The following is a 27108-nucleotide window of genomic DNA, read 5'->3' on the forward strand; positions in this document are numbered from 1 at the left end:
CCGTGCGAGGTTTGGCTGAGTCGGCATGCCTCTTGCATGTCAGAAGTTACGCTAGACATCAGTTACAGCGCCCATTATCACCTGCAATAATCGGCATTGCAAGTATTTGTATAATTTCGATAACGTATACACAAACACATCATCTCACCCTTGTCAATGCTTCTGAATTGAAGAGAGAGTCCCTCTAGAGGAACCGCATAGTGTTTCTCTCTCTGGATGAGACTCGGTTTAAGATCGCATGAGGAGGAGAAACAGAAGTGGATAAACAGTGGTAAGTGAAGGTAAAGGAGAGCGAAACGGTGTTCACATTGTTGTGTAAGAGAGGGAGAGAAAGAGAAAGAGAAAGAGAGAGAGATAAGAGAGATGAGGTAGCCTGGGAGGGGGGAGCATGTCGTTGTGAAATAGTTGGGTGGAATACACACGTGGATTGCAGTTCCTCATGCACTGCGCTGAACGGTCACCAGCGACAGAAGCAGACACAAGAGAGAGATAGAGAGAGAGACAGAGACAGAGGAGCGACCAGCATGGAGCTCCACTCACCCAAAAAGAGCTGAACAAACAAGACAGCACAGCACTGCAGTAAAGACAAGACACACAACCCGGGACAGGCGAACAAAAGAGGCAAGGAAGGAAAGCAAGGTACCCCTCTGGAGCTTTTGTGCAGTTTGGTTTGCGATTGTCTAGATGGTGCTGTAGTTTTGTGAGTTGGTTTTCTGGTGTACGTGGGTTTATGTGCCAGTGTCTGCTTGAATGTTTAATGAAGAGGTGTGTATCCAGAGATTTGGTTGTCGATCCGATTACAGCATCAATGTGTGCAAAAGAAGCATAGCATGAAGTTAAAAACAGAGAAATATATAGACGGGTTGTTCAGATCTGTTGTGGGTGTATTGGAGTTCTGCATATTTTCTCAGGGGGAGAGGAACTTTTCCCTGCCTGCTTTTGTTGCGTTTATGTCTTCTACTTTTGTTTTGTCTCTCATACCTCCAGCTCTGGCACCGTGACTAAGATTAAATGGCTCAGCGAGAATAAACTCTTCAGAGAATGAGGATGTAGACGCAACATTTGCGAGTGAATGCTGGCGTAAAAATGTGTTGAAACGGGGCTCGCGAGAATCTGATGCAGAACACATGTGTGGCAATTCTTGGAACAGAGTAATTGTAACTTTTTCATACTTCTGTTTTTACGGATGTGGGAGGATTTGTATAAACATAGATGGACAGCTGGAAGCTTGAGTGGATGCATTTGTAGTCTTCTCTCCTACTGAAAAAAAGTGTGGTGTAAACACTTTGTTGTTTCAATCCATGGTTGGGTAAAATAAAACAGCCAACCGTTGGGTTATAAATTAACCTATGTGGAGTAGTTGTTACCCAACAGTGAGTTGAAAAAAGTCAGCATTTTGTAAGAGTGTAAGAATTAAACATGTGGACTTGGTAGCCAAATGGTTGTAGGTTCAAGTCCGACAGGGCTGATCCATGAGAGTTAAACTAAATTTGAATGCCAAATTATTCTTATAATGAGTATAATGCAGTGTCTTTATTTATTAAATGCAATATAATATATAAAACTATGTCTTAAGACGTGTAAAGACCTTACATAATGAAGCATTGTGTTTTTAAATATGCCGTTGAATTTAATACGCTGGACCTTTAACCATGTAATGAACTATTTTAAATACGGTTTAGGAACAACATTCATATCAACCAGACACATTTTAAAGTTAAGATTGGATTTGAGTTACATTTCTCTCCGAATTTAAGCGTAGTTAATAGTTTGGTTTGGATTAACGAAAACTTTGATCCAATCAAAATGCCTTAGTCACCAAAGTCAAAGGTACTGTGATATCTCTGTTAGCATATAGCATTGTTTCATCATTGCATTTTTTGGATGAAATGTGAATATGCAATGTTTCTGTCTTCTCTCTCTTGTTATAAAGGCAGGCGTTCCATTAGAGATCGGTACTTGAAGGCCTCGGGATGTCCAGGAGAAGCTCTGCAGGGGATCTGGTACCCAAAGACATTGAAGAGATTCTTGCCCTGCAGGCTGGTAAGAAGAAACGCGGTTCATCCCTGAGTCGGGCATTCAGCTGGTTCAAGGGCAGTAAACGCAAGAGGAGTCTTAGCAATGGACAAAGCAGGACAGGAGGTCCAGTTGGACGAAGTGGAGAGAGCACTACAACCAAACAGATTCATGCCGGTGGTGAACACTGTAGAGGTGAGCACAAGGGATTCTCTTTGGTAGCTGAATGCAGGTTGCATGTTGAAATGGGTATAAGCGTGGATAAGTTGATAACATGATTTAGACTTTTGGTGCATAAAGGCATAACAGACATGTTGTCCGTGTATTGTGTGTACATTCTCTAGTTATGATTGACTATTCCTTTTCCAAGGACTTCCCTGGAATGGCTAATCTGTGTATTGTTGTGTCTCTTTTTGCCATCCTGTTTCACTCTTATTTTGGCCTCGACCTTTCCCTTAAAATGATAAAACACGCAGTGATATGCTCTGATATAACTTATGAGAGCAGCATATGTAGTGTTGTCCAAAAATATTACACTACAAAACAAGTTGGTAATCACTTAGTAACCACCATGCACACCCTAGCAGCCATCCAAAATACCCTAGCAACCTCCAAATAACAACTTTATTACATTACCCTTTATTTTACGAATGCTGTTTGATATCAAGTTCGACATTTTCATCCTCTGGCCATGGGCAAAGTGTTCTGGGAACGTTTCGCCTAAGGAAAAGCCCTTGTATCAGACGGCCCCCGAGGGCCCTTGGACACTTTTTTAAAACCTGCTGGGCCACTTTACAGCGGAGGTCAAACCAGAAGAGTAAGAGAGTTCTCAGATTTTGGATTTTTCTCTTCCTGCCCCCTCAAGTCGCACACTATTCTGCTGAAAGAGCCTGTAGACTATGAGATGCCAAAGTGTGCGAGTTACCGGACATCTGGTACTTTAACTGCACATGCACTCCAAATAACATGCATATAGTAATTCAGAGACATCTAGTCGCATATTGCCTCTTTGGATTAATAGCTTTTTTTGGTTCATTTCGTGATAAAGCTGTTATGCAGGGGAGGGGAAGGTCTGCTAAAGTGTGGAAAGGTCTTATAGATTAGACACATGCTGTTTTATTGAAACAGATGACTGAGGGCGGATTTTTGTTATCTTTTAAAATGACTTCCCTTTTCCTCCTCTCGTTTGATGCTTGTCTATGTTGAAGAACTAGTCCTTAAATGTTTTTTTAGAACCAGGATAAGTTATGAAGTATAATACTTATGGTATGGCTTAGTGGCTTGTTGATTGTATTTTACTTTTATGAGTTTATGACTGGTCATTCTGTCCCATAAAGATATAAGTCAGATAGACTGTCCTGATGCAGGACATTTTGGGGCTTAGAGGCTCAACTGTGCTGCACTGAACCCTTGCGTCACCCCTGTTTAACTGAGCTCAGTCTCTGTCCATCCCCTCCCTTCACCAAGAGCGTTCTATCAGGTCCGGACATTTTTGGAGGGGTGAGGTCACTGTATATGGGATTCCCTCTCAAAACCCTGTTAAAAACATGGACATATTAAACATACCTTTGCTATTGATGCTTTATCGCATATTAGTCTGTGTGTGTGTGTGTGTGTGTGTGTGTGTGTGTGAGAAAGAGACAGAGAGCAGAGCCTGTGACCAAAGAAAAAACTCTTAAAAAATGTGAAATGTCCAGAAGTTCACTTGCACCCCTGTTTCTTTATCAGTGTTTTTGTGTTTTCAAGGAAAATCCAAAAAGCATTAATATATATTTCATACTGACATTTTCCACAAAATCAGAACACTTATTTTTCATTTACTTGCTCAATAACTGATTTTTGTTTATTTTTAACCCAAACTGTTAGACAGACATTATAAGACTTCAAAATCAAAACAAATCTTCAAATTTTTGTTCTTTTTTAAGGATGCTTTTATTTCCTGTAGCTCAGTGGTAAGAGCATGGAGCTAACAACGCCAAGGTTGTGGGTTCGATCCCAGTGGATTGCATATACTTAAAAACAAATGTATAGAATAATGCAATGCGAGTCGCTTTGGATAAAAGCGTCTGCCAAATGCGTAAATGTAAATGTACCAGAGATGTAGTGGAAATGACAAATAAAGAAGTGGGCTGATCATCTTTGTAATGGTTAGACATCTGCTACCGAGGATGTCAAATGCCAGTACAGATGACTTGCGGTTCAATGAAACGTGAGCGTTCTGTAATAGCTTGGAAATAAAGAGCATGTGAATGTTTAATGGCTTTATGAGACACTGATATACATCCCTGACGCACGTGATAGAAACATAAAAGAATAGAAACAAAAGGCAGTAATTTATGATAACTTTCTTCCTCAGAGAATTTTCATGAGAATATACCGCCATGCGTTCAATTCCTAGGATTATGTGAAACTTGTTGTATGGGTCTTTGAATGCACTTTAAGTTGGATAGAAGAGTCTGCCAAATGCCTTAAAGTAAATATGACACTGATAGTATGGCCCAACTGCTCCATCACGTCATATTTGTACTTTCAGATCACCACGATTTAGTCAAAACTGGTAAGAAAACTCTCCATGCTTCCGTTCATGCCCTCAGTCATCTCATGTATCACTGTGTGTGGTTTTCATTATGTAACTCACAGTAATGGATACACCTGTTGACATGTTCATCTCAATCTTTGACTTCAACAAAACCATGCCCTCTGCCTGTCTCTGCATCGACACACCAACTTCTGCGTTTACACAAGAAAAAAAGCATTTAGATATATTCCTAATACCACAAACCTGTCAGGGAGGCCGAGGCATACATCTCCAAGTCACCAATCCCTTTGTAAGAAAGTTTTAGATACATTAGATACATTTAAGTGCTGAACTCCCACATGTGTAAGAGTTCTTAGTTGGACAGTTTTATGTAGGCTAACAGTGAAAAACAAGAACGCTAATAGCTAAAAAAAGAGTTTGGAGCTCAGGAGAGATAAATGAGTGCGTTTCTAAAAGAAGCTGCTAAAGGTCACAAACGAGTTCTCTGACCTCGGCCTGGGTCACGGTGGTTACACCCAAATGTCCGACATACACAAAACTCCAACCAGGGGTGCTGATGACACACCCAGATAACTTTCCCCGTGGTCATGGCAACCATTCTTTACCTCCCATGTCCGTATCTCATCATTAAGTTCTATGAATACAATAATGGACGAAAAGATCCCAGTTATTTTATGTCTATGTTATTTTATCCTCAATGTGCTGTTTGCACAGCATTGCGTCCCTAGAGAGCGAGATGTCATGATCATTTCGGTGGGGTAAAAATATGAATTTGTATTCATAGTTTTAAGTGTCAACATTGTTTCAGCTGTTTTTCCGAAAGGATGAATAAAAATAGAAATAATAGACATCCCGTATGAGTACAGAGCAATGTGATTGTAGTTTAAATCATTTGAATGAATTTCTTGAGAAATGCTTGTGTTTATATTGAAATCTCTGGCCATTTTGAAATTATGGCAGATCTGAGCACAGTTTGAGATATTATTGAGATCTCTATTGAAATGACCACAGTCTGTTCTTGAGCAAGACAATTTGAAAAATTTTAAGTATATTTAATTTCCATTTAACATTTGTTTCGTGTTTCTTTATAAGCAGAAACGTGTTAACCGTTCAGAAATGAACTTGACACACTTGATTTAAGAAGAATTATTCATGCAGAACATTCTGCTGTCAAAAACAAACTGAACAGCAAAGTTATTTTACCTTTTCAAATATGTTCGAATACTTACACTGCATGCCATGAGATACCAAACATAAATTCATATTTATTATAAAAAAACACTGAAATGTTTTTAATCTAAATATGCTTCATATAACTAATGTTATAAGTTATTTTAAAAGGACACAATGCCCCCTAGACAAAAATATGATGTCCAAGCTGTAGCTTTTATTTACTGCGTCTCCCTTGAACTGGTCGACCCAGAGAGAAAATTCAGCTGAATATCTTTTCAGTTCTTATAATGCCTCATGACTCATCATCTTGCCTTAACCTTGAGCCTCTTCTACCTGCACTCTTCATAACTCTGACACTCTGAGCAGGCATGCTAGGAATGAAGACTGGGAACAATGAACACGCAGAAACACTATAAAGAATCAGGCAGGGCACTCTTGGTATTCAAACATAACCATCTTGCTTACCTTTAGGAACCTTACGAAAGGAAAAGACCATGTTAAAACAATCATTTTAAAAGAAAAGGGAGCAGTAGTGCTGGTTGGCATCAGGTTGTCTCTGGCTCTGCCAGCACCTAGATGTGGTGGAATGCAGGTGGATGGAATGCGACTCGATGCCAGGGGGATTGCATACCAGTATATCCCATCAAATCAAGATCAATTGTGGATTTGTGCACGACTGGACTGTTAACTTCCACCTTAAACCACAAGAGGACAGCGTCGAGATAAATTGAATCCAAATCCAAAGTGCGTATCTCACTCAACAGTGTCTGTTAAGACATGATTGGAATATCACTAGGGAGGATAATACATATATAATGAAGACATCTTTCGCCAATGCCCCAGGATTTACATATATAGATTTTTATCAGGCTTGCAGAAATCAGGGTTAACTGACATGGCTTGGCAGTGTTTTATAAACATACTATTTTAGGAGTTCTTCTTCCTGGAACCAGTTAGAGTCAGTTAAAGCTCTACCATATACAGGGTTCTCCAGTGTTATCCGAAATTTGGAGTGAGATCACATCTGTTAGGAGAGGAGGTACTTAAAGTTCTCAGCCCACCCAATTACATACATTTCTAACAGTTTAATTGTACCATTGTTATAGTTGAACAAAACAGATAAAAAGTATACCAACTGGTAAATCTGATTAAAGATCTGATAAAAGACAGACAAACAGATCTCATCCCCTGCTGTGGCAGTCAATGGGGTGAGATCTGTTTGGTTACCGACATTCTTCCAAATATCTTCCTTTGTGTTTAGCAGAGCAAAGACATTTGTACAGGTTTGGAACAACCTGAGGGTGAGTAAATGAAGAGAGAATTTTCATTGTTGGGTGAACTGTCCCTTTAAGGCGGATGCTGATGTCTTTGAGACAGAGGAGCATATGATCGAATGTCAAAAATATGATTTGAACAAAAATCTTTAGGAATTGTAGTTATATTTATACATTAAAATCCTTTTTGCCTATCATATTCTTGTAGGTTAGGCAGGCAAACAGTTTCTGGGTGTCTATAATGCATTTTTTTTGCATTAGTACATTTTCACATTGCCTGTTAACAGCAAGAAAAAAGGTCAATTTTAACTGGGAATAAATAAAGCGAAGGACAGTCATTATTAACTTGATTTATAATCTCGTGTTATAAAGGATGAAACAGACTCCCGTGATGCACCGTGATCGGATGTGAACGCAATGCTGTAATGGACACTTCATTTCATATTAATTGTATAAAGCGGGATGAGTATCTCTTATTTTTTAAGCGTGAACAATACAAGGTGCGGTGCGTGAGTGTATGACCATACAGAAACGGTGAATGAGACATAAGAGCCCTGCATTTACCTTAACACAGCATTGCGCTTGCTCACATCCAAATGGTTAGTCACGCTCAGATGGGGTCTTCATTTCTAGAGTTGGAAGAAAAATAAAGTTCACCTTGACCACAGGGTCCATTAACACCTCATAACTGCCAACAAATTGTATTGACTTTTACCAGTGACTAGCAGTGAGAAAGCTGGTTTATTGGCACCGTGACTTGTGGTGGAAAATTTAGGCTATAAAATTATGAGTAACATTATGAATATTGTCACAAGATGGTGGACACACGGTGGAGTGCATGCAAATGATTTAGTGGTTATAGTGTGTGTGTGCTGTTTTAAATTATGTCATAGGCTACACGTGAGATGGAGAGCAGATGAGGAGAAAGGGTGTGAAAGATAATAAAGAAACACATTTTCTGGTGGTGTATGTGCACGGCTATGCGAGTAAAATATACAGTAGACATTAAAATAGCTGAACAGAGGAAGTAGAGAGGATGTGTGTATCACTATCAGAGATTGGTTCGTATGCATTTGTCAGAGCAGATTTCATAAAAAAATTTATTAAACAGACCTTATCTGTTATTTTTGTTTGTGTTGAATATGGCAATTACTTTCATAATTTGTTTTTACTAATTTTAAATAAAAATAAAATCCTATACACTTGCATTTATGTGAGATAAATCCTATTTGCAGCAGCACAATTTCCATGAACAGTCTACTTATATATTTATAACTTATATATTTATATTTTAACCCGACAACGATAAGTAAACCAGGTAGTAAGCTATGCCAAATAATATCACTACACCCTCAGGGCATCACATTCCTGTCAGCTAAAATTGAATGACTTCAAATCACAAGCCTCCATTTCTCGTCTCAGGACACAGTCACAGGTTTACCAAAGATTGACACCAACAGAATTCAGATGAGCCGAATGGCAGGATTGATAGAGAACGTGAGGGCAGCTTTGTGAAGTGTATCTGCAAAAATAGAGCTTAATGCATAACATTATAAGAATGACATCAATTTATAATGATTTTATGGCTAATGGTATTATTAGCCATTAGCCTGTGATGATACCCTCTGAAAGCTTCTTGCGGTATACTCAGACTAGTACTTCTGAGTCCCTTTGAGTCTGTAAATTGATGTATGATGCACTTGTCTCTGCTGTGTAATGTATCTTCAGAACTGGAACTGGTCTATAGCCAAAGGTTGAAGTCAAACCTGCGTGTTAGTATTTGTAAAGGTCTCGTCTTGGTTTTGTTGTGATACAGGGCTCGACTCGGTTGTGAAAAACAGATGATGTAATATAGATCATGTTTCTAGAAGGAGTGTCGAAGTCGGATGTTTAATCAGTTCTGGAAATAAGATCTGATTCCGCACCAAAATTGATGATGTGTTTTGTGTGATGGGCCGTTGTGGATAAAACAGGATACACTGTTATAAACTTTATTTCTCCTTGGTTTTGTGCAATACATTAAAGTCTGGACGTGTTGCTCTGCCAAGTTAGAAAAAGGATGCCTTCTTTCCACGGATGTCATCGCATTTGCATTTACAAACCTCTTGTAATTTCGGCTTGTTTTAGATTTACGATGATTGAAAAAGCGCTCCACATTTACAAGCTTGGGCTGAAATGAGGATGTAGAGATGGGAAACAATGGAGGGGAGGCCCAGCTGGTACCTGGAAAAGGTCAACAACATTCCAGTGGGGCGTTGCATTTCTTCCTGATCATTTAGTGATATTATGAAGTGTCCTCTCAGAAACTCAAATAAAAAGTAAATTTGTATTAACGTGCTAATATCTAAAAATCTTAAATGCAAAAATTTCTGATCAATCGACAATGTTTATCTAAATGTAAATGAATTCATTTTTAATTCAATTAATTCAAATCTAAATGTGAGAATTTTGCAGAATATGCATATTATTGTCCGTATTGTAAATGTACAGTAACCGAATGGGACTGTAATTCTGATCACAGTTAATGCACTTCATGCTATAGATGAAAGTCAAATTAAATATCAGGTTACTCGATATAGAAAAAAGTAAAAGGCAGTGAAAGACAGTAAGCTGAGGGGACAGAAAGATGGAAACACAAAACGAGTGTTTCACCAGAGGACTGCATGAACCCTGTTTAGATCATTTTCATGAAAACAAAGCACATTTTCTTCCCTGGTTCTCATTACTGTAATGCAATAAAAGTTTGTTCTCATTACCGTAGTACACAACAAGTCACATTTTCCTGTATGGATCAAATACTTTATATTGTTTGCTTAATGCTTAAATGTGATAAGAAAATATAATTTACTTGCATCACATTATGGAGTGAAATATTAGATGGATATTTCTGGACAATATTCATGAGCTTTGCTTATCTACAGTTGTTAAACATTAAAAATGTTATCTTTGTTGGAGTCATAGAGACTCGGTGGATGAAGGCAGTAGAAAAAAAAGCAGGCTGCCGTGCATGCTGAGGTATGGAGCCCCTGGGGCAAAGTCTATAAAACAGAAGACATTTGAAAGCGTGAATCCTGATGATCAGCAATATAGTTCACTGCAGGCAGGAAACATATGTGAGCGCTTTTAAACTGTGTGTGCACAGGCAAGCAGATATCCCTCCTTCCTCATATTCCTAGTGCTGGGAGTAAGCTGTGACTGATCGTCACTGAAAGCAGTGTGTTGAGAACCAGACAGGCGAGGAGGGAGGGAGGGTCTCATACACACATACTCACGCTCAGAGCACACGCGCTGGATCCCGACAAATCTGAGAGCCGGACATCTCTGTCCCTGATGCCATAGCTGGGTCGACGAGCTGGAAAAGGAATATAAATACACATGTGGAACTACTGTACGTTTTGGGATTGTAGAACCGGAGGGGCCTGAGATCAAAGCCATGGGGAACTCCAACAGTAGGAAGAAGACCCAGGCTAGCTTTAGCACAGCTCAGCACACTAAAAAAGTGAAGTCCATCTGGTACTTTAAACGTGTGGATAAATTCAAAGCAGGTAAGAGATGAAACCATGGAAAAGCTGTGTATTTTATCAAGTGTTTGCTATTGTCCGACTACCAGAGCAGTGTTATTATGGGACTAGAAGATCATTTCAGTACCATGATAGATTTAACTCTGTGGGAATTCTAAGAGCTTGTGAATCTGTGTCCCTGTTTTTGGCGGTGTGGGAGGGAAAGTGCCCAGGTGTTCTGTCGCTTCCTGTGTTTCAACGGGTTATTTCCAAGGCTGGGAGGTCTGGGTGTGTTATTAAAATGGAAAAAAGCAGTTAACCTGTCATGGGTCCATCATTTATGGCTTGCTCTCCTCTTTTCCAGTGAAGTAATAAATAGGGTTAATGACCATAAATACCCAAGAATCCCGGCTCTAATATTAAACTCTCAGTCTTGTTGTAGTATCCAACCTCTCATTCTCCAGAACACCATAGATCTGTGGTTTTTACTCATGTATCAGCGTGGATCTGTAAGATGGCTTTACAGTGGCTGGCGATGCAAAATCACTGGGGCATATAAGAACGCTGAAAAGCACCTTGACAGAAATCAAAATTAAATAGAAAAGTGCAACTTAGAGGCAAACATACTGTCCAACAAAGACTCTCCTTTCAAAAACACAGCCTTTCATAACTGTCGGCTGTGTCTAAATGAAATACAAAAGGTCTGTACTTAAGTGGAATGTATAATGTATAAAATCAAATTGTAAATATTTTTCGTATATATTTTTAGATTATAAATTTAGACAATATATTTTTAGACAATAAATATACTATTTACTATTACTATAATACTATTTTTGTAAAAAAAATTAATCGGATAAATAAAAAATCATAAGTGATCGAAAAGGGTTAAAATTATTTTACGCTGTACCTGAAAGATCTTGCCATACTTTTAATGTACTAGAACTTTGTTTTGCTTAGAAAACAGAGGAACCTAATGGGTCATCTCTTTGGACTTCAGAATTGATAGACAGAGGTTGCTGTGGAGCAAATGTTTGAATGCACTGTGATGCACAGGCAGGCACCCCATACGTCTAAGATTGTCTTCTGTGCTTTCTTTTATTCATTCATAGTGCTGGGTTTATAGCGTTGAATCTGAATGCATTCCAACATACCAGCTTCTCTCCTCACGCGTGACTGAGCAGAATACACAACAGAGGGCTGGCGCTGTGTACGTGTGGCTAATGGTCTGTGTCAGTTTAATATTTAAAAGAGCGAGTTCTTGCACAACCGAGCCAAACCATTCAACTAATTAATAAGATTCCGAATTAGGCATTAGTGATGGAGGGATTATAGGACTGTCTTCTCATCCTCATTCAGGCTGGAAATGCCTGGATCACAACCACTCAAGTCATACAGGAGGCAAGTCTGACGGTGAGAAATCCAATACGCTATAGGTCTCTCCAGGGCTGTAGTCACGTGAAAGATGATTAACACTTGGACATAACTCTCTGACATATTGGTTTTCCCAGTGAAATGGGCTGCGGTAGTGATTTTTGCTGGGTTTGGGGGAGGGTCAAGGTATCAGGAAGCGTAAGGAAGAAGGAATTAAATAAGACGGTTTTGGCGATGGGGTTTGTGCTAATACACCTGTCAGTGCCGGATCCTCAGCTGAGTTTTTTAGACACCTCACAGTACACATCGTTCCTTTTATTGTGCAAATATTTGCATCACCTTGCCAAAAAAATTCCACACTCAACAATGCGGCATATTTTTTTGTGAGCGCCTCCAGTCTAATGCAAGGAAAATATAGACTTGTGAATTTTTGTGAGAAAGAGTCTTTCTGCTATCCTTGTGCATAAGTGGATAAAAAAAGTTGTGGATAAAAAAAGTTGGAAAAGGAATGTAACTTTCAGACCTCACAGAAATCTGATATATTACCAAATATGAACTTGTGTGTTTAGAATATCTTCAGTGTCTTGCATAAACATTGTATCTATTTTTTCCTTGAAATAATGGGAAACTGTTTGGAAACAATTTTTATTTTGGGCATTTCCATTTTATGCCACATTAATGCAAAAAGATAATTCTCATTATATTCTCTTCATATTTGGAAGAATGTCAGTAACCAACCAGATCTCGTCCCCCATTGACTCAAATCATATTTATTTTACCTACTATGGCGGTAAACGGGGGATAAGATCTGTTTGGTCATTGCATTCTTCCAAATATCTTCCTTAGTGTTTAGCAGAACAAAGACAGGTTTGGAACAAAGGGTAAATGAGGACAACATTTTTGGGTGAAGTATCCCTTTAATCTTTATCTGGAAATCTCTAAAACAACACTCAAGACCACACCAACAACACTGAAGAAAGAACACGGTGAGATAAACTTGTGTTCTTGTTTACTGTTAAAATGTCGCACTGTCCCTGCCAAATCAAAATACTGAACATTCTGTGTGAGCTGGCACTCGCTACACGAAGAACCTTATTTTGGACGTTATTGAACTCCAGAGAGAGAAAAAAGCATCGGAGTCTCTAATGGAATCACAGTTGAGGAGAAGAGGCTTTTGTTTGGAGGGCAATCCTTGCCTTGCTTGCACCCTTTAGCTGTTGTATCTCTGTGTGTGGTCTAATCCAGCCGTTCATCAACCTTTTAAATCTTACTCAAAACAGCGTAGTGGAATTCTATCCGAGTTTTAAACAGAGACCATCTTTGAAATAACCAATCACATATATACAAACTACAATACTAATTGTTCTCTAGACATGCATTGCGCTGGGCAAAATAATAGATTTTTCCATTGATGTTTTTTTTAAATGCGATCGATTCAATATCGATTCTCAAACGTCATGAATCGCTTTCCCGGGGACAGGGCTGGTCTCTCTAGCAGCGTGATTCTATGCACTGCTCCTTCAAGTGTGTGTGGTGATTTTGTCAGATGATGACAGAAACAGAATCAGACTGACAACAGAAAATATGTAAATGAGTGTTTTGTTGGGCAACAAGCTGAATCAAAATACAGAATGTTCAGAAAGTAGATGCGAAACGAATCTGAATCTGAATCACCAAACGCCACAGTTGGAGCTTGACCGTCTCCCTACCAGTTTGTCATTGGTCAGCTGTGAAAAAATTGGGTTTTTTACAGAAAAGCTGAACTTTTTTCAACTTCCAAAGACGCTCTGAACTGCAGAAAAAAACGCCGGATGTGGCGTTTAAAAAAGTGCTTAGGAATTTTTGGAAAACCCAGTTTGCTCCATAAGATTATAATGTAAAACAGACACTGGCAGCTTAAAAAAAGATGCCAAATGTGAACATGACCTTATAAGTGCAACATACATACGGAGTGCAAAGCTGTACTTATAGACTCTATAGCTTGTACTTGCGTTTGAAGACCTAGAGACAAACACAGACTGCTTAGCTGAGAGAAACACTAACATTGTCATCAGCAGTGATCTCTAGGATGCCAAGTGCACTGTGGGATAGCATCAAATCATGTTGGGAAATAAGGCATACAATTGATTGTCTCTCTGAGTGAGTTATTAAGATCAACATTTGAAGGTTCCCATGTAAATATATCAGCTCGTATTAAGATTGTTTTGGCTTTGCCAGCAAATAATTCCAGTACAAATACACTGTTAAAAATTGAGTACAACACAATAATGCTAACCATTCATCTTGATCATACATCATCTTGACTTTTAGTAGGCATCTTTCATCTCCACCTCTTGCTTTGGGCCTTGGTTGGGGCAGTTAGTTGTCCAAGGTTGCCCTTGACATTGCCTAATTTCTTACAATATATTTCAATGTTAACGCATTCTTGCACATTGAGCATCAGCAACTTGTGCTTTTTGTGCCAATTCTTTCCTCCTGAGGCGAGAAACTGCATACCAGGATCTCATTACTGAGAGAGATTATGGATGTTACCATAAATCCATAGCAACAGGCCAAAGATATACAAGATTTTCCATTTATCACTATCCCACAATCAGCACTCCAACTAATACCTTCTAGTGTAGAAGTTTGCATATCCTCCTTTGAAGTGCACTCAGTCAAGCACATGTGCCAACATCTGAGCATTGTACAAAACAGCAGAATACTTGACGACAGGAGAGGGAAATTCCTTCATACTCTGAATGTGTATTCAAATAGGATTCCTGAGCGCTCTCCTCGGCATTGAATTGGTCCTTAGACCATAGAGAAAGGTTTGTTTAATTATTGTGAGCAACTACAGACAAAAGAACCTGCTGAATTACACACAATACGTGTATTTTTAAGATGTTCTGAAAAGTGTTCATTGGGGTTTGTATGTGTTGCTCACAAAGAAAGCAGCACTAGACAGCGTACACAAGGTTTCAATATGAACCCCTTTGTGTCTAAATGTAACAGGACCTTTCAATCCATTACGGGTTAATAGATTTATCATATTAGATGCAAGGAGACCAATAGCTTTGTTTCTATACATTCTGCAGAATATAGAAATTGTGCCACAAATGTGTACCATATACACATTACATTATATAATCAATAGGACCGATAAAGCCATACATATTTGCACAGTAATTTAAATATAAACCAAATTTCAAATGGTATGAAATCCATAAGCAATAAATATGTCCATAACAAGACTTCTCATATACTGTATTCTTTTATATTTTTATGTGATTTGTATCACAGTTTTCAAGCGTCTTGTCATACTGTCAGTCTTTCACATTTGCTGTTGGATGACTTTTTATGTCAGTCCTGAGCTTTGATTTTGTTGAAATGGAAATAAAATGTATGGTCAAGTTGTTTGTTAAATGTTAATTTAGCCAAAGTGTTTTCGTACACATCACTAAAGGGCTAAAACACTCTCTCGTCAGCTTTTGTTGTGCTGTCACGTCAGTTGTCTTAATGAAGTCGGTCAGTGTGCTGTTTCCAGTAGACCAGCCAGCGCTTGGCTTGCTTACCTGTTCATGTTAAAAGTTCAGAATTAGCATTCATGCTGAGTGGCTGCCTTGGCGATGTGTATGAGAAAGCACATTCACATTTGCTTTGCTGTCCTGACCCACTTCATCCTATTATACTGTTAGACAAACACCAAGAAACATATATTAATGCAGGCTTGAAATGCATTCACAATTGAATGTAAAGATCAGTTTTCAAACGCAGTTTCTACTAATCTCATATTAATCTTGAGTACCCATACAGTAGTATTGCATACGTCGTATCTTCGAAGAGTGTTTAGTTTGAACACATAAACAAAAGATAGATACAGCTGTACGATTATTCTGCCGCTCCTTTCGTGACTGCAGCTGTTCCACCAACTGCCTATTTGGCTGATGCACCAATTCCTCCTGTTTGGATAAAGGTGGAAGACTGTTAGGAACAGCGACCAGGTAGGTACAGTCCAGCACCTCCAGGTAAGGACCAGTCCTTACCTGGAGTCCTGCAGGGACTAATTGCCCTGGGCCGGAAATGGACCACAGTCACCAGTGCGAGCCTGGGAGGATATTGCCCACCACCACTCCAGTGCACCGCCACCGCGGAGTGTTGGAAATAAAATATACTTCCTTGAAATAATAAACCCGCTATGGGGCAAACAATAAACTAACAAGGCTCAAACATATAACTTCCCACGAGGGGGCAAAACAAACAAGGTCCAGGATAATATTGATAATAAGTCCAAACACACAACAGGGAAATGGTCAACCGGAACAAGGTCATCCAACACGAAGCCACGACGAGGCTAGATAACACAATGAACCGACACGGGACAATAAACAGAAGGAAATTATATAGGGACGCTAACAAGGATGATAATACAGGTCAGGTGAAGGGAATGAACACTAACAGGGAAACTAACAGGGAGATGACGCGGGGCAGGTAAGGGGGATGAAACACTAATTGGACAAGTATGAGCTGAGAACAAGAGGGCGGGGCTAAGAGACGCCAGTCATAGTATGATTTTATAACATTGTGTAAATGCTAACTAGAACAAAACATCTTTGTGAGTAAAACTCAAGTTCACACAACATACTTTGTTGAGACAAATTGGAAAAGTACTACAATTTTACATTTATCAAATTAAGTCTTTGTAACTAAAAACGTTGTGTTGGCTGAATTAAAACAGACTTAAGTAACATATTATGTTTAATTCATCTTCATCCCTTCGTCTGTTACATCAATGATTTCATTATTTAATGGGTCTGTAGAGAGAGACTTTTAGGCTCAAAACACAAACCATTAATTACGACTTTTCCCCCAACAAACTCTTAATTTGTTGCTATTAATAGATAGATAGGTAGTTGTTAGGTTTAGGTGTTGGGTTGGATTAGGGATTTAGAATATGGTCATGCAGAACGTGTGGTTTATAAGTAATAATAAACAGCCAATATTCCAACAATAGACGTGCTAATAACAACTAGTTAATAGTGAGAATTGCCCGTTATACTGAAGTGTTACCAGATATTGAAAATAAACTCAGTTCTGAACTTCATATCAAAGAGTCACAGGCCTGGCGATTCACAGCAGAGAGAAGTCCAAACCAGATCATTTTGTTTCCTGGCACACATACTGTTTCTAAAGGATTCAAGAGGATGACATTTACACAGCATTTGATTTAATTTATAAATTCATACAAGTTATTTTTATACTCTTATCAGGTTGTGTTGTTAAAATAGGATGGTTTTTACTGGATACTTTCATTACAGTGAAATGTATTTCACACGTCACATCACTAATCCAGGTGGCATCTCTGATACATTATCCTGGTAGACAAAATCATGGTGGTAACAATTGGATTGTTCTCGATGTGGATTGCTATGTTAGTTACATACAACAACTTGTGCTTTCAAAATCTGAAAAATAATGCAATGTTTACCTGTTCTAAAGTACAGCTGCCATCTTAAGCTTGCATTACACTAACAAGTGGAATGTTAACTTATGTTTCATATTTAGTGGGTTTTATAATCCGTTTAGCAAACATCTTTAATTACAACCTCAAATCTTTGAAAAGAAAAAAGAACCAAAGCTCATTCCAGCCTTTGAAGCTGCAACACTTTCAACGTCAATGTTTTTGATGTTTCCTGTCTGTTGCTTATTTTCATTTCCTTTAACTTCAGAAAGTCCATTGTTAAAATTCCTGAAAGCCTTTGGAGAATTAATCGTTTTGTCAGTATGCTAGACACCGTTTGGCACATGTAATACCTACTATAATCATAAACAACTTACTTTTTATGCAATTTCTTCCATAAATATTTATTTTATGCCAACGATACAGCAAGTTAAATAAGCCAATACTTCATGTTTATTCAAAGCGACTTACTACATTTTTTTCTGAAGAGTAGCATTTTTAAGGTGCCCAGTGTCTACCCAATATGGACATAACTGTGTGTTGCAAGTCTGTGTTTTTGGTGCTTTTGCATGCGGGCCAATTGCTAAATAATAGTTCAAATCAAGCAGTGAGGGAAGTACCATCGTAATGAATGCATCACAAAAACCTCTAAGCTTTGGAAACTACACAATAGCCAAACATTTTTGGTCATGCTGTAAAATAATGAAATAAAAATTATAAAAACACTGATTGGTGAAAACTATTAATAGTCATATTCAGCAGGTTACCCTGAAGTACGTATTATGCATTATGTACATCATGACATGACATTATGACAGACATTATTCAACCACACTGACTTTCAAACAATTTGTATCTTGTTTTTTAGAGCGCATAACATGTCCAGGCTGGATTATGAATTCACAAGTGTTTATGGACCCCCTCATACACACACATGCGCACAATAAAGTTTTAAATCAGCCTCTAGGGTTCTACGTGTAGGAAGCACCTCTATTTTATACAGGATTATATTGACAAGTTACAAACTATGATCACAACCTGAAGGACAATATCAACACCTGTACACATCATTAATCCTATGGATTTACACCACATGATTGCAACTTTCCTGGACAAGCAGCAACAATATCAAGACATTTCCCTGCATTGTCATGATCCTGCCTCTCCTTGTCTTGGTTTTCGAGTCTTGTGGCAGGATCATGTCAGTCCCATGTGTTTTGTGTGGAGAAAGAGCATTGTTTTGGTTTGAGAAGCCATGCTCTCTCTCCGGTGTCACGTCCTTTAGCCCCGCCCCCTTGTTTCCCTGTTTGCAGTCCATTAGTGTTAGTCTTGTCTCCAGCCCTGATCCATCTTTCCCTTAGTGTTTCAGTCCCCTCACCTGCCTCGTGCAATCCTCCTGTTAGCTTTCCCTTAGTGTTTCATCCTTGTCACCTGTGGCCACTCTCCCTGTGTCATCAGTCCTTGTTAGTGTTTCCCTTTATCAAGCCCCAGTTTTCCCTCTGTCCCTTGTCGGTTCATTGTCATTTTGTCATTATCGTACCTCCTCACGTCACCTTGTTGGATTATTCCTGTCTATGGATTATCGTGTTTGTTCCTGTTCTAAGTTTGTGGATTTTGTTGATTTATTATTCAAAGGACTTTGTTTGTTTTGTTCCCCTTGTGGAAAGTTTTAGTTTACATTTTTGTCTTGTTTTAGATCATGTTCTCCTTTTGTTTAAATAAAGTTTTTGTTATTTAACTCTGCTGCCTGCGTTTGGGTTCTGTCCACACACCGTGACATGCATACTGTAACTAACTGCCATATTCAAGCAGCTGACACTGCCTCATCTCTAACTATACATTCAGTTCTGTCAGATTCTTCCATTATTCACACACAAACATGCGGAATCACAACTTTTGTTAATCTTTATTTATGTAACAATTACCTCGCCACTTCTTATGTAAGCATGTAATGTGTTACAGTAACTGCATTAGTTTGGCCCAATATTATAAGTACACGTCTTTAGCCTATATATTATGACATCATCATATTTGTGTGTATGTAAACATTTTGCAATGTATGTAAAAGCACTGTGGATTATCTATTATTATGAAATCGGTAAAGGCAGTTACTGATCAACGATATATCAATTTAAAATAATTCATAATTGGCAAAGACCTCTTACCTTTCAAGATTTTAGATAGCCGCGAAGGTATATCGACTCATTATATTTACAACAATAAAGACGTTCTCATTGACATATTTTCAGTTTCTGTTGTCAGTTCATGATGCCGCACGACATCATCTAACAACTCACAATAGAAAGATGTGATTTTGGCTGTAAGTTCTTTCACACAGCCTCATAGTAACCATGTGCCTATTTACAGAAGAACTTTGTTCATATTTGTATATCCAGACGATAATATTGACATGTTGTTGGAAACGCTGCTTTGTACTCATTTTATTCACAAGTCACCTGTGGTACAATGGTGCTTCTTCATGCCGCTCACTGTACACAGTGTCGCAGTGAAAGTACGCCGGGAAAGAGAGACCTCGCACTCGTGGGGCAGCACTGGCTATATTTTCCCACAGAATGAAAGTTAAGGTTCATCCAAGAAGACGCTAGATTTGTCGCTGTGCCCTTCTTCTGACACACAGTGTCACACAGACTAAGATTTTTGTGTGCGCACCTCCACGGTAGAATGAATACGGTGTAAAAGCTGTTCAGTAAAATTATCTTTCCCTTGCCTGGGCCCCTGGGCTTGTGCCGGCTGGACTGCGTTCATATATATTCGGGGGTCCGAACCAAGGGTTGTTTGTGTCATCAAGCCTGCAGCTGTTCATGCAAAATTCTATCAAAATAGCCTATATTGTTCATGTGATATTAAAGTTTCCCTTTATGTTGCACACATGACAGACACTGCCTCCCAGTCTGATCATAAAAACAACAGAGACTAACGTACACAATAGCAGTTTACAGTTTTTCTCAGTCGCTTTGGTACATTTCTCGAATCATCATTGACATTTACAGTAAGTGCATTTCTCAAAACAATTTGCACAAATAACAATAAACCATGGATTACCTGCAAAAACCAGTCTCCTGCTCAAAATCCTTAGTTGATCTGTCAAAAATAAATATCTGTGTCAATGAACATGTCAGTGCCATCAGAATGACAGGTCCTTGTGTCATTGTGTACGGATAAGACAGTCAAATTGCTATTTTGTCAATATAATAGTGTTATATAGAGGGATGTTCTGATGTAAACTATGGCTAAAGTTTTGATGACAAGTATTGAAAATTGACAGACCATGTCATTGCGATACAGAAAGGAAAAGACAGCACTGCATTGCATCCAGCCTCTGCAGGCATCTGCGGTGATGTCATCACACGCAGCATTCAAGGCAGCCAGAAGGGTCATCTGTGTATGCGGCTGGCGATCATATACTTTCCATCTCCATGCTGAGAAAAATTCCTCAATGGGGTTAAGGAATGGAAAGTAGGGTGAGAGGAACTCCATCAGCATCCTGTTGTGGACAGCAAACCATTGCCTGATGATGTTGGAGCGATGGAAACTATCACGTACTTTGGCAGGTCATCTCCAACCTGACCCCTCTTTTGTTCAGGGATGAGATCCCTGTAGAGAGTGTCTGAATAGGTGACAAGACATGTAGATGATGCGGTGGTTCACTTGCTTCCAGTTCCATTATACGCAATATCCAGAAGACACAAAATGAGTTTTATGAATTACATGCATTTTCATTATGGCCAAGATACATTTACATCAAATGTGCACAGCACATATTGCATCTTCTTTTCTACAGCCGTAGCAAATGTGTAAAGGTCACACTTTGTACTGTATATCACTATACGATGTTGTACTGTTGACTGGGAGGTACAGTTGCTGAATGCTCATACATGTTTAACCTGTACATACTGATAGAACAGCTCCTTCACCTTTCACCATTTCTTTCAAATGGAACAGTGTACAGCTGCTTCATATTCATTTGGTGTCTTTTCAGCACCCTGTCAATGGTTGAGATGCTGATCTTTTGCATGATTTCAAAGATGTTGTTGTCCTCTATAATGGCACTCTGTATCTCCCTTTGTCTTATGGCGTTGTTTTCTACAACCGTGGTGCAAATAGCCTCCTCCTGTTCAAGTGTGAAAATGGGCCCTCTGCCACCCCGTCAAGTTGTCTTGCAGTCCCATGGGGAAAAAATATAATGCAGAATTGAGTAAGATAAAATGTCACTGTGTACGTAAAGTAAACTTACTGTATAATGTCAAATTACTGTATAGTGGAATACTGTAGGTTTGTATGAAGCATTACAGAAAGTATAAAGCATTACAGTCCCTATTGTTAGATTACATACCAGTTCTGTCGACAAAAAGTCTGAATGATTGAGGACACAGTTGTTCTCCCGACATTTGGCTGCACCCTTCGACCAGCCATTGTAAGCCCATGATTGAGAACCTGGTCTATAAGTGTGGCTCTTATCTCTTCAGGACCGCGCATATGTCCTTGGCCTCTTCTACATCTTCCTATGTTGTGCCTCCCAACTCCTCCGCCAGCAGACTCACTCCTCTTCCTCTTCTTCTTCTTCTCTCTGGATGTTAACCCCGGCCAATTCCTTGTCCTTCTATTGTCAGACATTGTAACATTGTGTTGTGCTCCGGCTATATATGTATTATAAATGCGTACTTGCCAGTTGTTGGTTCATGAGATGCACCTTGAACTAATGCCTAAATGTTGTGGGGGTGAGACTATTCAACAGAAACCCATTACAATACATTTTGATCAACATGACATAAGCAATTGATAACGTAGGAAACAGCAGAGAAGTGTACATTATCATTTGCATGGATGTATCTAAGCATTTGCAACTTGTTCAAAGAAATAAGAAACTGCTTTTTTGATGTGCACAAGTGACACAATGATGTGAGGTTTGAACAGGCAGTTTTGAGAATTTCAATTCTGAGAATTGTACAAAAGTTACTGAGAAAAACTGTAAATAAAATCTTAAATAAATGCAAGGAGTTGTGAAAATTGGAGTGGCGTCATCTGCGTAAAGAGACAGCTCTTAAAGGGGCCGCTACCTAAACCTACAGCTGTAACTCCTGTCACTAATGTTAATCAAAGAACAAAAGAAAACAGAAGTTTAATGTTTTTTGTAGCTTTAATTAGAATTCTTCTGTATTTAATATAGGCTACAATTTAGCATTACAGACTATATTTGTGCTTGAGAACTTCTATTCCATTTCTGTATATTTCCTACCTATTTGAGATGATAGCTCTCAATTATACTTTTGAATGGCTATAATACATGTTAAAATAAATAAAAACATATTTATTTAATAGAGACATAAGTAACAGTACTAATATCAGAATTTTGGCTTTCATTCATAAAATAATGCTGTTAAAGAAAAAAGGTTAAATGTGAATTTATTAGACTGTAAAAGTATATTTTAAAATATGAATGTTATGTGTGATTAATCATGATTATGTGTGATTAATCAATCTGTAATCTGATATTTTTTTAATCTAAGCACAGTACAGTGTAAAAGCAGCTTCGTATCAGCTGAGGTGAGTTCGAAATAGTGTTGGCTTCTGGACATGGCCGTAGCAAGCTGTGAGGTCACTGAGGTCCGGACCTCTGTAATCTTTTCATATTCAAAAATAAAATGTGAAGCTATGAATGAATAATCAGCAGTTTAAAATTCAAAATGCGTTATAGTTTACAAAGTTGTTTATAGTCTGTGGTGTAAAAGACGGATTCATTTCTCATGATGAGGGAGGCTGTGAAAGAGTTGTGAGTGCGTGCGTGGGTATACAGTCAGTCCGCAAGCAGTGTTTTTTCATTAATGTGTCATAAAGACACATTTTTGTTTTTATTTTGGGCGTGTTTTTTGACGTGTGATCTACCAGCATGCCATTGTTAACTTTAATCATATAAAATAATTTCCCTAAAACAAAGTTGTTGACAGTGAAAATGCTGAGGGACTAGTGTAACAGAGTTAACCCAACTCACCAACCTCAAGAGGTGTTCTGGCGATGGACGTGGTCTTTAGCCTGCTCCTTAGCGCGCCCCTGCCCCATTCTGGAGTCTCGATTGATCGATGCTGGTTTGAAGCCTGTGGGGCGAGTTGAACCATTTACAATAGTTGTTATGTAAAACCCCTAGCCACAGTATAAAGCCCTGTTCATAGATATAAGTTTATAATTTGTTAACTTTATTAATCATTAAGTTGAGTCATTTATAGCCTTTATTGGTAATATAAGATATAATTATTGACACCCCACCCTGGACGTCACTAATAGGTTCACCATACATGAATATTTATTTCACTCGTAATATCAAATATTAGTGGTTCACCCGACGGGTACCCGCGGGTGCCCACCCGAGTGCAGGACTATGACCACTGGCATGAAGTTCCTGCAGTGGCATGCGTGTGAGAGAACATTTAACCACAGTTAAATAATATTTATCTATAATTTTTGTAGTGGGATATCACTTGCATACAAAAGTAGTCCAAAATCAAACCAGCAAGGAAATTTCGGTAACGCTTTAGATTACAGCCTGCAGTGTATCGCATAATTAAACAGAATTTCCAGCTTAATTTATTGTAGCAATAATGTATCTTTACCTTACTGAAATTTCAATCTTAACTGATTTCATGTGGCTCCTTTAAAAACCTCTGGACGACTGAAATGTCATTAAGCAAATGATGCAAAATCACAAGTGGAAAGAGGAAATGAGAGCCACATAATGATGGGACCCAGTGCCGTTATTGACATTGTTGTGGTCAAAACCGCCTGTTGCCTGGAGATGTTACACTAATAAGTAATTAGCTGTGATAAAGAGAGAAAGTCTCCGCTTGGGCAAAACAAGGTCATGCTCTGCTAACATTCACTGAAAAGAGTCAAACCGTCCGTCAACTCTGGAAAAACTAGTCTTTACAAATCACTCGAAGAGACCAGAGGTGAAAAGTCATGCCGAAGAAGTCAAACAAATTGAGATGGATGAGAAATAGGATATGTGGAGTGGTTATGTATATCGATAGGTCTTATTTGGTATTTTCATAGTTGACATGGTACATGTGGCATATGGCGTGACAGCGGAAATTTAGAAAACAAACTTTTAATAATATATTATTTGATATTATTAATATATTATAATATAAAATAACAATGATAAATCTCTCATGCTAGTTTTATGCTAGTAAAAAACTAAGCGCTCAGGAGCTGTCGTGGCATCTGACCTTGCTACAACCACGAGTCGGCTCGCCGTGCAAACGACGAGGTTCTGGGCAAGAATAAATGGATTTTCAGCAGGACACGCCTGGAAAATGTGCGTGTTACACCACATGGGAGCATGACCCCATTGTTCTTGCCATGCGTCTACATTTAAAATAACAAAGTTAGAACCTGAAATGTGTATGGCCTCAAGTGATTCGAACAGGGCTTGATATTAAAAACATTTGGGTCTTTACTGAAAACATCCAGAGCTTAAGCCCCCTTAGCCCACCCCTAACACCGCCCCTGTTTATCAGAGCCATAAACATTAAGTATATTTTATTTCATGCGGTCTTTCATCTAAATTAAGTGTTTGTCTCCAAACACATTTCTTATTTATTTTAAAGTGCAGTTATACTGTAAACAGTGGCCAAATTTACATCCAAGCTGTATACAGCGACACAAGTGTCAACACAACACAGACTTACACTCAGACACTCTTATAACAAAAACTGCAAACACAAATCCCACAAACACATAAAATCACTCAGTGTGGATGTAATATTTACTAGGCACTACCTCCAAAATCAATTAATTAAATCCACATTTTATCATTATAATTTAGTAAATTCATAATTTATTATTGGAAGCCGGTTTTCTAATATAAGTAGCATGCGGTCGCTTGTTAGCATCAGGTGACCCTGTATGACATCTGTTATGACGACATTGAAATACATACAACATGTATTCTGTATGTGAATGCTGTAAAGATCCTTTAACAATATAAAACATATATAACAATATTAAGCTTATTGGACGGGGTGCATATTTCCTTTGTGGAGGTATGCATCATTACAAGGTTGATGTTGTTTGGGATGAGAGATAGAACACTGTTAGATATACTAAATAGATTTCCAGAAAGCTAATATAGGATATTGTATTATGAACATAAACATTTAAATGTATGTCACTATGTTTTTTGGTGCAGCTCGTGATCTGGATTCACAGTAAAACATTCACAACAAGGGAAATGCATTTTAGAATATGAAAAAACAGAGTGAGAATACTCAATTTCAGATGCATGAAATACAAGACAAAAGGCGTCCGTTGAAACAATGTCTCCGCCCCTCGTGCTATTATTAGTAAGTATTGATGAATCATGCAGGGCGGGTGTGTGGTGTGAGGATTACTGCGAGAAGGTTCTGAGAAGGTGTAGCTGCACGTCAAGGGACTTGTGAACACAGAGAGATGCAGAGCTCCATCACAGCACAGAAAATAAAGTTGACTCTTGCTTCCCGTCGATAATGACTTGAGGTGGTGCACTGCAGGGCAGGCCAAAATTAACCGCATGTACAAGCAGTCTATCAAGAGACCGATGAGAGCAGAACATTGCGAAAAATGCCTCGTCATCTTAGGAGACAATGAGAAGACTCCTTAATATCCAAGAGTGGTTATTTGTTTTCTCCTTAAAAACAAGGCAAGTTAAGAAAGCACCCTGTCTTCAAAATAAGAGATGAGATTATCTGAGATTATCTGAGATATTGGTACAGTGTGCGACTTTCTGTAGAAGTCAGTCAATCAGATAAGCAGTTACTGGCAGAACAAGAAAGTTTTGTGTGCTGTTGGCACATGCTTATGGTCATGAGCACTTAAAGAATCAAACCACATTGGGTTACATATGATTAAAGAGATATAAGTGAAAAGAGTTCTAGGTGTTGAGGGTACAATGAACGTGTTCGTAACAAAGAGAGCTGAAACTTGCAGGCATTTGTTACACATATCGGGCATTTTGTGTTTGTACATTTCTTGATTGCAGACACAAAGAAACAGTCATGTCAAGCAGTCAGGCGTGATAGAGGCTGCAAGGTACATTAAATGTATATTGGTGTCGATCCCAGAATAAGTCAAATGTTAAAGTTTCGCCCTCACGTGAAAGCCCAGAGCGAAAACTATCCCACGTGTATAAGGAACAGTAAAGCGTGTAGATACACGGGGTGATTCATAAAGCTATTGTTGTTCTCAGATTTATTAACTTATAAACTATTTTTTAATTTATAGTTATACGTACACAAACGCTTATTTGTTCAACAATTTGTTATTTGTTGTACATTGTTCAAGCAACCTCACATTAACTGCTTTGTAAGTTGCACTACTCATTCATTATATTTCCAATGCCTACTGCATTTCTAAAGACCTGTTATGTGGCCTATGTTATAAATATGCTGGTACCATTATGTATTGTTATATTTAGTCATTTAGCTCTTACTACCGAGAGCAAATGGAGCAGTTGAAGAGGACTTCAGGAGATGTTCATTATGTACACAAGAATTCTGTAGTAGATCTACAATATATACAAATCTTTATTTGACAGAATTGTCTGTGTAATGTAAAATAAAGTGATGGAGTTTTTCTATTTTTAACAGGTTTCTTATAAAGTCAATTGACTTGATTTCTGTTAAAAAATTCCTTAATAAAACTATTATAAAGGCTTGATTAAAAGTGCACATTTTCATATCCTGCATTATTGACCATTCATTCAATTTCTCAATTTGACAACCATGTCCTATAAGAAATGAA

At 38.4% G+C, this 27108-nt stretch overlaps 1 protein-coding gene across 1 annotated transcript in view; it reads left to right on the forward strand.

Annotated features, from left to right (window-relative positions):
• Positions 1-253: 253 nt before the first annotated feature.
• Positions 254-27108, forward strand: part of nhsl3 (NHS like 3) — a 37312-nt gene continuing 10457 nt past the window's right edge. The window contains exons 1-2 of the mRNA XM_079485532.1: positions 254-639; positions 1934-2211. Of these exons, the coding sequence (XP_079341658.1) occupies positions 1974-2211 (238 nt within the window). The 5' untranslated portion in view covers positions 254-639; positions 1934-1973. The remainder of the gene's footprint in view (positions 640-1933; positions 2212-27108) is intronic.

This window comes from Barbatula barbatula (assembly GCF_947034865.1).
Source record: "Barbatula barbatula genome assembly, chromosome: 21".
NCBI classification, from domain to species: domain Eukaryota; kingdom Metazoa; phylum Chordata; class Actinopteri; order Cypriniformes; family Nemacheilidae; genus Barbatula; species Barbatula barbatula.